The following is a 12,615-nucleotide window of genomic DNA, read 5'->3' as shown; positions in this document are numbered from 1 at the left end:
ACTAGCCCTTCACTCTTGGGCAAAAACAGTTCTTTCCAACGTGGCTTCTCCATGTTCTGCTTTACGTAAGCTGAAGAGTGCCCATAAGTCTTTTAAGCTAAACGCGTGGTGCCTTCTAAGGAAATGCTTGGAGACTGCTAACTAAAAAAAGATGCTTCATTACTCACAGGTATTTATAAGAAACATGCAGTTGTGAATTGCTATCTATAATACGGATAAAAAAGGTTCTGTACCAGAAACGCATCAGGAACCTGTAAGGCTGGAGCAGCACAGAGCTGTGCTATGCATCAACTATGAGGTAGCCTTTTGCTGTAAACAGAATACTTCACCTATGTAAATGAACAATGTGTTCACATCAGTGACATTTACATATGCAAGGAGCCGAGGACGTCTGCTTTAGAGAACTTTTCACGTGAACTCAAAACAGGAGAACTGCTGTTTGATACTCAGATGTCGATGTGTGTCAAACTCAGAGGTAGTTCCTAACATCAGTATGTGTACTTACATAAAGGTCAAAGCTATTTGGTTTGTTTTGAGTAAGTAGGACTGTCGACAAATCTGTAAAGAAACACAACAATATCAGAGGGTATGTTCCCTGAGCAAAGGTCTTTGTCCTGAGTATGTAATGCAATAGTGATCATCTTTTCATATAAAAAATAAACCCCAACTTCTAACCACAAGGGATGTTTGGTATGTGCGTAGTTCAGTCTGGTGAGACGCTGGAGAAGATGTTAAATTGTACCCAAAGGGTCCTCCTTTCTCAGTGTTTCTGTGTTTTTGTTTCTCATCATGATCTCAGCTCTGAACTTGTAAATGTAAACAAGGAATGTCTGATTTTCAAGTCTATAATTTCCTATTTCTGGAAGGTCAACGAACTTTGGTTTGAATTTTCAAAGTGACTTATGTTTTTGCATTCTTTGACTGTTTAAAAAAACCTGTTTATGATACCTGCTAAAAAATTCAGTAATGCCACTTTGATTTGTCTACATAATTTAAATAAGCTTGACATCCTCACGTAAGGCAAGGAAGTACTCCTACAGCTACATCACATTCAATATCGTCAAAGGAAAGCTTTGCATCACAGCACACGGATACTCCAGTACTTGCCATGGAAATTCTCACAAACACTGTTTGAAAATTCAAGCTGAGCTCTGGAGGGCTGGCAGCCCAGCCCTAGGCATTTTCTTCTTCTGGCAGCTTGCTGGGACAGCATTGGCTGTACCAGTCTCCCACGTCAGGACAAGGGGAGAGGGGAGCCGATATTGTTGCGCAGAGTATGTCTCATTTGAGTCAACTCTCTCTTTTTGATTATCTGAGCTTATACCCACAGGCCCATACAAAACTATATTTATAGCCAATATCAAGCATCATTAATTGGTATTCTCTTGGAGATGTTTCACAAATTGGCCCATAACATCTAGAACCCAAATACACTTCCCCGCCCCCACCCCCCATGACTGTAACTTAGAGGGACCAATTGTATAATTGGTCCCGTCAGTTTATTCCCACAGCCAAGCACCCACTTAGCAACTCTTGATTCCCAGTACAAATGTTCATTCATCCTAAATCTACTCTATGGGTTACTTCAGGGTAAGCACTGAAGGTAACCTTCATAAAATCAATGTTTATGTATATTATACTTGAAGCTATCTGGAGGAGAGGTGTCGGTGCCCCTGCCCCGGGCTTGTCACTCTTATGTCCTGCCACTGAACAGTGTCCTTGTAAATATATCACTGACAGGCCACGACCATTGGGCAACTGTGAGCATCTACTTAATTTCTTTTCTCAACCCCATATTTTATTCAACTCTGTTATTCGTTTGTTTGTTTTAAAAACAAGCTAGGTAATTCTCCCAGGGGAACAAAAACAGCCACCAAAACATATGCATAAATGATTGGAGTTTTCCTCTAAGGTCTTCAGTAGTAAAAGGAGGGCTCCCTGCTCCAGGAGCGGTTAGAAGATGGCCTTGGTCAAAGGGAGGCTGCTGTTGCTACAAGCCCTTTAACACCTCATCATACGGGGAAGATCACAACGAGCTGATAGCAAAATACCATTGAAAATAATCAAGTCACTATGGTGATACACTACGCTCCCCTTCACTTCTGTTAATAGGCATCTCATTTACACTCAAAACACAGATTTCAAGACATTGAAATATCGGCACAAAAACCACACATTCATTGTCATTTCTGGAGTAACATATCCCAGAATCACAAATCTATGGTAGTCAGAGGCATATGGAGTGAGGGTGATGCCTTCAGACACTCCACAGAGAGCAAGAAAGAGAGGCAATCCCAAACTCTAGGAGAACTGGGTGTCTTAAAAAACCTTTAGTACCATATGATTGGCAGCTCTGAGATCTAAAGTATCCTTTGGTTCACACAAATGGTTAACAGTCATGCTTTTGCTTTTATGTTATATAAAAAAGGCAGTGGTTCAAGAAAAACCCTGGGGGTTATTTTCAAAACCACTGCAAATGCATCGCATGGCTTTTCAATTCTTGGACGTGTCCAATTACGGGAGGGCGGTTGTGTGCTTGCATCTATATACACACATATGTAAAGATGTTCACATTCCTCTATGAAACACATATTTGCACACACACACACACACACACAAGCTCTCCCCTCTCACACCGGCACATACTGATACACATAGCATCTCATATTCTGAGTAACATAAAACAAGACACCCTGCTCAAATACAATTTGCTTAGAGTGATTTGTCTGTTTTAAAAATTCACAGTTCCTCAACAGTAGTTAAAAATCCCAGGCCAGCTGCTATTGGTGAAATACTGTTCCCTGTGTGCATGAGGTAGACTTCCCAATCAGGTATGCAATGCAAGACACTAGCAAGGGTTATGTCTTTTTCCTTTTCTGAACTGAAGGCCCCTTTTTGTTTGGTTCTTCTGGTGCTGCCGACAACTTCGTGGAGGAAGCTTCTGGAAGTGACTTGCCCGGCCGCTCTGCAGCATCTGGCCTCGCCTCCTGAGGAAACGGTGGTGACGTGCAGCCGTGCCCTCCTCCCACTTCTGCAGGGGCTGTGGGGGGGCATGGCTGGGACTCCACTTCCTGTCTTCCCTGAGAACTGGCAGGCAGCTGTGCAGCAGTCTTGTGTGGGCAGTTGGCCACCATGTGCAGGATGCTCTGACAGTAATGGCACTTCTTTGGCTGAGGAGGTAGGCTGCATTCCTTAGCATGATGATCAAGGCCACCACAGTTGTAGCATCTGTAGGTAAGAATCAGAAACATCTTAAAGGTAGGTGGCATGCACCAGAAGACATGTAGTAAGTAAGAAAAAAAATCCCTAAAATATATAAAACTATCAACGAGTTCGGGGCACTTGCATGTGACATTAAAAAAATAGATCTGAAAGTCACAGAGGCAGAAACAGAGACAGATCTTCCATCCATTGGTTGACTCATCAGCCCCAACAACCAGATCTCAGCCTGAACTAGAAGTCAGAAACTCCATCCTGGTCTCCCACATGGCTGGTGGGGACCCGTCCTCTGCTGCTTTTCCAGGTGCATCATCAGAACGCTGTACGGCAAGCACAACATCTGGGACTTAAACCAGTGCTTTGCTATTGGATGCCAAGGCTGCTGCCTCAAGTATAACGGCCATGCATTCATTCTGGTTATACTAGTTGGTTCAGATGGTATGCTAGTTGTATGCAGGTTGTTTCATCAGCAATAGGATAGCTAAGTAATAAAATTAGTTGTCTGAAACGCAGCAGTGATTGGAAAACAAGGGCACAGAGCCATGAAGGACTATTCAATCATTTCCACACAGACACAACTCCGCATTTAAATTCGATAGGTTACTAAAAAAGAACACTTTAGTCCACTAGAGGGCAGACAAAATTTAACAAAAACCAACCAGCTAGCTGTAAAAACACAGCTGTGACATGATAGGAAATGGCAATTCATTTAGCATTTGGGACAATTATAGACCAAATTAAATTTTATGAGCTTAACACTTCCTTGAATGTTAATTATGGTCATGGGAACCAGCCGAACTGGAAAGGATTTTTTCCCCTTTACAAAATTAGAGTACTACAGTGTAATTCAATATGCATCTAGTCAGAATATCAAAATGATATCTGGTAAATTACCAAATTATTTTCAAGGCAGTATATTAAGTGAATCAGAATACTACTATGGAAGATCTCTAACTACTTCAATTAACAAAGGCGGTGTGAGCTCAGGGATAGAAAATTTTCTTTTCTGTAAGAAATCAATTTTCCTTTACTGTGAGAATTTTCCAAATTTATACTCATTGCTAATTAATATCTATACCCTGGGAGACATGGCTTTGTATGCAATGTGTGAAAATCTGACTGCTTCAGCCAAACAAGCAAATGACCTGAAATTTAGCATCTTACAGCATCTTCTATCAGGAGTGGGTATTTGGCTGCTGTAATGCCATATCCATTTTCAGAGCACCTGGCTCTGCATTCTGACTGTTCCTCATGCCAACTTCCTGCTGACACATACTTTGAGAAGCAGCAGGTGTTGGCTCAAGTAGTTAGGTCCCTGCCACGCACATGGGAAACCTGGACAAAGCCATAAAACACCATCTGGGGAGCAAATCAGTGGATGGGAGCTCACTATGTCTACCAGTCGTTCAATTGAAAAAATATATACATATAGCAATACATATAGCAAGTATCAAAGAAACTAATATTCATCTATATACACACACGTATACACATATTAAATGTGTAAGATTAAATGTTTTAAGAGTTTCCTATTTTCTGGGCCTGGCGCCATGGCTCAGTGTCTAAATCCTCGCCTTTGCACACACAGGGATCCCATATGGGTGCTGTTTTGTATCCTTGCTGCTCCACTTCCCCATCCAGCTCCCTGTTAATGGCCTGAGAAAGCAGTGAAGAATGGCCCAAAGCATTGGAACCCTGCACCCACTTGGGAGACCTGGAAGAAGCTCCTGGCTTCGGACTGGCTCAGCTCTGGCCGCTGTGGCCACTTGGGCCGTAAATCTGCCCTTCCAAAAATAAAAAGATAAATAAATATTTTTTTAAAAGTTTTCTATTTTCCAAATATTTATTTATCACCTCATAATTCTAATTACTAAATCTTTTTTTTTAAAGATTTATTTTTATTATTTTTTATTGGAAAGGTGGATATACAGAAAGGAGAGGCAGAGAGGAAGATCTTCCGTTCGATGGTTCACTCCCCAAGTGAGCACAACGGCCGATGCTATGCCGGTCTGGAGCCAGGATCCAGGAACTTCTTCCGGGTCTCCCACTAAGGCGCAGGGTCCCAAAGCTTTGGGCCATCCTCGACTGCTTTCCCAGGCCACAAGCAGGGAGCTGGATGGGAAGTGGGGCCGCCGGGATTAGAACCGGCGCCCATATGGGATCCAGGCATGCAAGGCGAGGACTTTAACCACTTGCGCCACTGCGCCAGGCCCCTAATTACTAAATCTTTAAAATTTTCTTCTATTATCCATATACCTACATGACCCTATAACTCTAATTACAAGTAAAAATAATAATAAGCTACAATGCTAAAAAAAATAGTAAAGTATGTGTTACTTATGGGAATTAGCTAAGACTAAAATAGCAACAAAAATCAACTAAATACACTTAGATTTGTATGACAGAGCAAGCTTAGCAAACTTAAGACTGCCTTATATTTCAAAGAGAAAAAACCAATGCACTATTAACCCTCTAAGCTGTATTTGCAGCATACTTTGTAATTCATCTTGTGAGATTTCATAGAGTGAATTTTCTTGGTTGCCAAACTCAAGCCTACCTATTGCCTCCCCTGGCAGCTGTCAATATTAGCTTACAGAGTTTAGAATACCAGATTGTGAGATAGGCCTTTATTCTTTGTATTAATCACCAAGTATTTACTTTATGGCAGACTCAAGCTATTTTTAAAAAATTAAAGGGACAAGCCAAGAAATCATGTTTTCAAAAGAAATGCACAATTACATTCTTTCATATAATAAATTAATGAAACATTGCAACACAGACACAATAGATTCACATGTGTGTTCAAAGAGGCAGGGCAAAAATCAAAGAATCAAATTTACTAACGCTTTTTAAAATCATTAGTAGGTATCCAAAGCAATAAACTAAAAAAAAAAAAAAAAAAAAGGAGCATCTTTTAAAAATGTAACTGCATTATTTATAATAATGTTTTCCCACATCATTCTCTTCAATAATGGGTAGGTGAAATTCTTAAATTCAATTTGTTCATCTATAAAAAAAATCTTCCCTGAATTAAATTCACTTCCTTGAAGATCACATCCACTCAGGAGCTCATTTTCACAGAGAGAGAAAATAGGTTAAAGGCTTCAGTAATAGAGCTGCTCTCCTGCGGACACATCAATTTCATCAGTCACTGCGGTGTGTGGTGCGTTATCCAATTCAGGGAGCTGTTCTGCCTACTCATTGACCAAAGGTCTGAAGTCAGGAATCGACTTTCACAAACAGGGTGTTCCATCATCTTCTGTATATGCGCTGACCTTCATTTATTCGGGTTATAAAACTTATTTTTAAGGATACTGCCTTGCATTTTTATCTGTATAGTTAATCTGTGCTATCTCAGGATTTTCAGATACATGCTGTCATTAGGCCAGAGTGCCTGCCCCACTGAGGAGATCTACATTCAGTGTATATGTGCTTAGCCTTAAGAGGGGCAGGCATGCTATTTATTCTCCTATTGAATCATTCAGTGTCAATCATTCTTAGTAAGAGTGCACGTCTTATTCCTTTTATGAAAACCCCTTCCTCCCGAGGGACTGACACCAAAATGAAAATGTTGAGCTACCTTCCCACTCATAAAGGATACCAGGGCCACCTCCTCCACGGCAGCCATACACGTCTTACCTCACTCCCTTTGTTCATTCCCCACATCCCTCCAAGTCAGCTTGTTTTGTTAGTTGGAGAGAATTTTACATTGGGATGGGAGCATGTGTTTACATGTACAGCTACATGCTTCAGAAGAACTACACAAAGAGACTGTGGAGCTGTGTTCCACATGCCCATCACTCGAGATAAAGAAGAAAATGATTCATGTGGAATGTTTTGTAAAATGCTAATCCAATGCACAAAGTACATTTCCCATACTAAGCACAAAGGCAAAAACAGATGTCTATAATGTTGCTTTATAAAATTACTTTATAATTTAATCAGCACATTCTATAATGCTTATTTAAAGATAAAGCTAAATAACAATTAAATGGTTGTCAATTTCTTAAAAGACTCAGAATAGGATTCAAAGTTTTAAATGAAAAGAGGATGCTAATAACATAATGGAAATGCCAAATAAATATAAATGAATAACTAAGTAAATATTCTTTCAGATCCTTAGAATTGTTTAATTAAATCTTGATGTTAATTAAATGAGTTGTTACAAATAAAGTCCAATCACCTATATTAGCCAATAAATTCATCACAACATCCAAATTTCTGAGGATCACACTGGAAAAGAATTCTCTGATTTACAAATAGGAATTTAGATCTGTCATGATCCTTAGAAAAGTTTTCATTTTTTGATCCAAACAAGTGGTTTAGTAAATTATATTTTTAAGTGGAAGCACAAATAATGGGTAGAACTGAGAGTAGCTATGAAACATTGAGGAAAATATGCAGAGATGTCGAATTTCAAATAACACTGTAACGGCTAAAGTGAAAGGATTAATTTATTCACTGTGTATTCCCCCTTCATCCCAAATGATTAAAAAAAAAAAAACCCTGGGAGATACTCTACAGAATTGCACCATAAAATTCAAAATTAAAATTAAAAAATAAAAATTGGGAGAGGCACGTTACCACAACAGTGAGCTGGACTGACCTATCTAAAAATGCCCTGACAAAAATGTAACTGGGGTTGCTTCTCAGCATAGAATGCCGATTAATGAGAATTTATATGAAACCTCTAATCCAGATGCCAAGTGCCTGAACGGGGCACTGAGAATAATGACGGCGTAATTCACAAGCTTTTCATAGGGAAAGAAATGCTGAAAGACCAGTAAATTTAGCAATATCATAGACAGAACAAGAGGGAGACAATGAATATAATGGGGAAAAAAAGCTTGCCGGTTTCTGGCAGGAAGAAGAGTAAGAATATAAGGAAGGAGTACATCAAAATCCCTGAGGAGCATAACAGATGAGAAGTGCCAACGAAGCTTCCAACATGAGGGGTAAAGGAAACCACAGATGGGAAAGAACTCCAGGAACTAAACGGAAGAAGAGCTAACTGATTCCTAGGGCTGACTTAAGTTTGGTGCAGTCCAAATAAATGCCAGAAATGTATCAATACTCTCTCTCCCTCTCTTCTTCACTGGGGAAAAACGAAGATGATCTCAATCCCAGGAGAGCGGGAAGGGCAAGGCTGCAGCCTGCTCTCACCCATGGAGACCCTCAGACCAACATGCCAGAAGGAAGACCTACTCTGCTGACACCTCCTAAACAGACATGTGGGTGTACATCTCCCTGAAAATACTATTAATATCTTAGAATTTTAGAAACTTTGATGTCACAGAACTAAAAAGGCCCCTTAATGGTGTTTTTCAATCTCTTATCCAAGCAATCTATGATTTAAAGAATTTATTCCGTTTACTTTTCCTTTTGTCCAAATCCCTAACACTGTAATGTCAATCAAACAAAACATTTCTGGAAAGCTCATTTTTGCATATTTTTCCTAAGTGCAGCTGTAAAAATACCAAACTTGGGGGTTGACGTGGCACAGCACGCTGAGCCTCCGCCTATGATGGCAGTATCCCACGTAGGCACTGATTTGAGTGCTGGCTACTCCATTTCTGATCCATGCTAATGTGCTTGGGGAAGCAGAGGAAGACAGCTCAAGTGCTTGGGTCCCTGCATGAGCAGGCGATACTGGACGGAGCTTCAGGCTCCCAGCTTTGGCCTGGCTCAGACTAGGCCATTGTGACCTTTTGGGGAGTGAAGTAGTGGATGGAAGATCTTTCTGTCTCTGTTCCTATGTAAATTCACATTTCAAATAAATAGATTTTAAGAATTTAAAATATTTTTAAAAGTCTGTAATTAACAAAATATTTAGTTTTTCAAAAACATTGGTTAACAGTGATTTCATTCTTTTAAAGTTTCCTAGAGGGGCTGGTGTTGCGGGGGCAATGGGTAAAGCTGGCATCCTGTGTCAGCACTGGTTCATGGTCCAGCTGCTCTACCTCTGATCCAATTCGTGCTAGTAGCCTGGGAAAGTAGTGAAGGTGGTCCAAGTTTTTGGACCACTGCACCCGGATGAAACACTTGGCACCTAGATTCTACCTGGCCCATCCCTGGCCATTGTCGACATCTGGGGAGTGAGCCAGTGCCTGGAAGGCCTCTCTTCTCCCTTCATCTCTCTCTTTTCTCTCTCTCTGTGTAATCTCTTCTCCTCTCTCTTCTCCCTCTGTGTAATCTTGACTTTCACATAAATAAGGTAGATCCTTAAAAAAAAAATCTTCCTAGAGAACACTTTCATGCTTAGCAGCAGCAAAGCTTTCATTTGTACCTTTTAAAACACAAGCCAATATCATCCTACCATCCATCCCCTTGAATTTCTCAATTCGTGCTATAAAAAGGGCTAAAGATACGGTGAGCAGAATTAAAATAACAGAAATAAAATACATTCAATTTGTTGCACTCTCACTATGCTCTATACATTATGCTAAATCCACTTTATTATTATTCATTTAAGAAGCGCAGAGAGCACATGAAAGAGAACCCGTGAGTGCCAATGCTGCATTCCCAAACGGCTACAATGTCAAGAGTCTGGCACAGACCAAGGCTTTAAAGTTGAAATTAAGTCCTTGAACACAGGAATCAGACTCAACTGAGATCTTTCACATCAATAGATGGAGCGACATTGGTCCACCCATCACCCTATTGGAGTCCTGTTTTAGCAAGAAGCTGAGATCAAGAGCAAAGCTGGGCACTGAACCTAGATACTCTGATACGGAATGTGCGATGCAGATGTCTTTCCTTGGGTCTTACCTGCTTAGCCTACAGATCAGCTGTTTTTATGTGCTATTTAAGGTAATCTTTCCCAAACCCTAGGAAGTGGGTAGTTCAACATTTACCATGTACTGATCATAAAATTAAGATTCAGAGAGTTTACCTAAAGAAAAATTCTAATGAAAATAAGTTTCATAAACTATTTTATCATATAAAAGTGTAAACAATTATACTGATGTAATTTCATTATCTGTAACCATAATTATACATATAATTTTGAATTTTAAACACCAAGACACATGAACATATCCACACAGATATGAGATTAAAAGCAGATTTTTCTTGAAAATCTGGGTCCGTGTACTAAGCATTGGTGGAGAGGAGGTCAGCTTCTCGTCAGAGCCATCCCAACTAAGAAACAAAATAGTTGGGGCTTCTCCAGTCCATGTTTATTTCACTACTAAGGCTGTACTCTGTTCTTTTTTGTGCTTTATATGTTGATAATTTTGTCCAAAAAAATCCAAAGAAATAATTTTCCCCTTCTTTTCAATCCCGTGTTGAACACTGCAAGTCAGAGTTTCGGGCTGACATGCTACAATCAGGGCTATCAAACTGGCTCAATAAAACTGTGGTCCAAAGAGAAAAGCCTGCCTTCTAGTTGGTTCGAGAAATCAGACCGTGATGTGAGAGTCAGATCTTGATCACTGCAACCAAAACCCACTGGTGAGAGTGAACAGAACCAATAAGCTGCCTCTCCCTTAGGAGACAACCCGAGAGCATCTTTCAAATATTAACACACATATCCCTTTGACCTAGTAATTCTAACTCTAGGATTTTGCCCAATGGGAATATTTCTAATGATTTGGGTGCTAAGATAACAACTGAAGTGTTGTTCATATCTATGAAAAGTTAGAAAAATTAAATGCTAATAGCAATAAATATAATCAAATCTAATAGTCTAGTTTTAGAATCCACACTCTTCACTACCAACTATAAGTGTTAAAATGAGGGAAAAAAATCAAATCCCACGTACACCAAGAAACATTTTGCAGGTATTAAAAGGAATAAATAAAGTAGATAGATTTTTAAAAATTTGAAGAAGGGACCAGCTCTGTGGCATAAAGGGTTAAGCCACTACTTATAATGCCAGCACCCCGTATGGGTACCATCTGAGTACCAGCTACACCCACTTCCAATCCAGCTCCATGCTAACATTCCTGAGAAGGCAGTGCAAATAGTCCAAGTGTAGGGGCCCTGCACCCATGTGGGAAACCTGAGTGGAATTCCAGACTTGGCTTCGGCCTGGCCTCACCCTGGTTATCGAGGTCACTCATGCTGTGAACCAGTGGATGCAAGATCTCTCTTTCTGTCTCTCCTCTCTAATTCTGCCTTTCAAACAAACAGACAAATAAAATGACCTATATTATTAACATAGAAAAATACTCAAAATAATTTCTTAAGTTAAAAATAAGCAAATCATGGAATAATATGAGTACTTCAAAAAGTTTATGGGAAATAGAATTAAAACATATATACCTTTTGGTGCAAACATTTTTAAAAAATCCATGAAGTTTCTTTTTTTTTATTCTCATGCAATATATTTTTAAACACAACATACTTTTAACAATATCAAATGAAACTCTTGTTAACTAATATTAGGTAATAAAGCTTAGAGTTTTTTCTTCACATTAATATATATATTTTTTATTAATTGTACTGCATTATGTGACACAGTGTTATAGGCACTGGGATTCCCCCCAGCCCTCCCCGAACCCGCTCCCGAACCAAAACTGAAATGTCTACGAAGAAGGCACAGGATGCAGTTGAGAACCTGCATTTTCCTATTAACGTATTGGTTAATCAATACCATGTCAATTAATGCCATCATGTTGTAAATTGTTGTTGAAGTTATGTTGGGGCTTTTAATTGATTGGGATGATACTCTGCCAGCTCTACCTTCAGACCAGAGATGGTCGCACCAAGAAATCGCTGAACTCACTAGGATAATTAGATGTTGGACTTTATGCTCAGTAAATACTTCCAATGAAAGAACCTCAACTGAATTTGAACTGTGGTAATGCAACAAGGTGGAGAAATCCATTAAGTTTTTTCAAATTCGTATTTCCATGAACTTTTTACAGTAACCTCATTCATATGGTATAACCACATGCATGTTTCAGAAGTACTATAATATATGATTGTAAGTAGTTATTAAATACACAGAAAAAACAGAAAGAATAAATTTCATTTTTACTCTACAAATTTTTGATACTTTTCAAATAAAAGAATATATTCACATAATTAAAATGATTATATTTATGAAACTCGTTTTCTGTTTCAACTTCCATTACTATTATAAGTCATCTGACAGCAAACTTGTATACCAGTGCTAGAATCTTAATGAAAGTTATTTATTTATTTATTTATTTAAATAGCAGGGCCTCAGTCCTACTCCATACCAATTAAATCAAAGTCATTGAGGGCAAAGCCCCAACATTTTTTAAAAGCTTCCCAGGAGATATCAGTGTGCAGCTACTTGAGAACCATGCGTCAAAACAGAATAAATCTCTCAAAACACTGTTTTCAACATGTCACTGAGGCCTCAGAAGGAAAAAGAGGGGGAGGAAAGAAAGGGTGGAGAAGAAAGGGGTCAAGGGAAAGAGAGCC

General features: G+C 39.3%; 1 protein-coding gene across 1 annotated transcript in view; it reads right to left on the bottom strand.

Annotated features, from left to right (window-relative positions):
- Positions 1-2,795: 2,795 nt before the first annotated feature.
- LIN28B (lin-28 homolog B) overlaps positions 2,796-12,615 on the bottom strand; it is a 109,180-nt gene continuing 99,360 nt past the window's right edge. Inside the window, exon 4 of the mRNA XM_040983115.1 lies at positions 2,796-3,228. Within this exon, the coding sequence (XP_040839049.1) occupies positions 2,859-3,228 (370 nt within the window). The 3' untranslated portion in view covers positions 2,796-2,858. The remainder of the gene's footprint in view (positions 3,229-12,615) is intronic.

Source organism: Ochotona curzoniae, unplaced genomic scaffold, assembly GCF_017591425.1.
Source record: "Ochotona curzoniae isolate NIBS_2020 unplaced genomic scaffold, NIBS_Ocur_1.0 contig_3819, whole genome shotgun sequence".
NCBI lineage: Eukaryota > Metazoa > Chordata > Mammalia > Lagomorpha > Ochotonidae > Ochotona > Ochotona curzoniae.
Note: the sequence above shows the minus strand (reverse complement) of the source record. Positions and strands in the feature narration are given on the sequence as shown.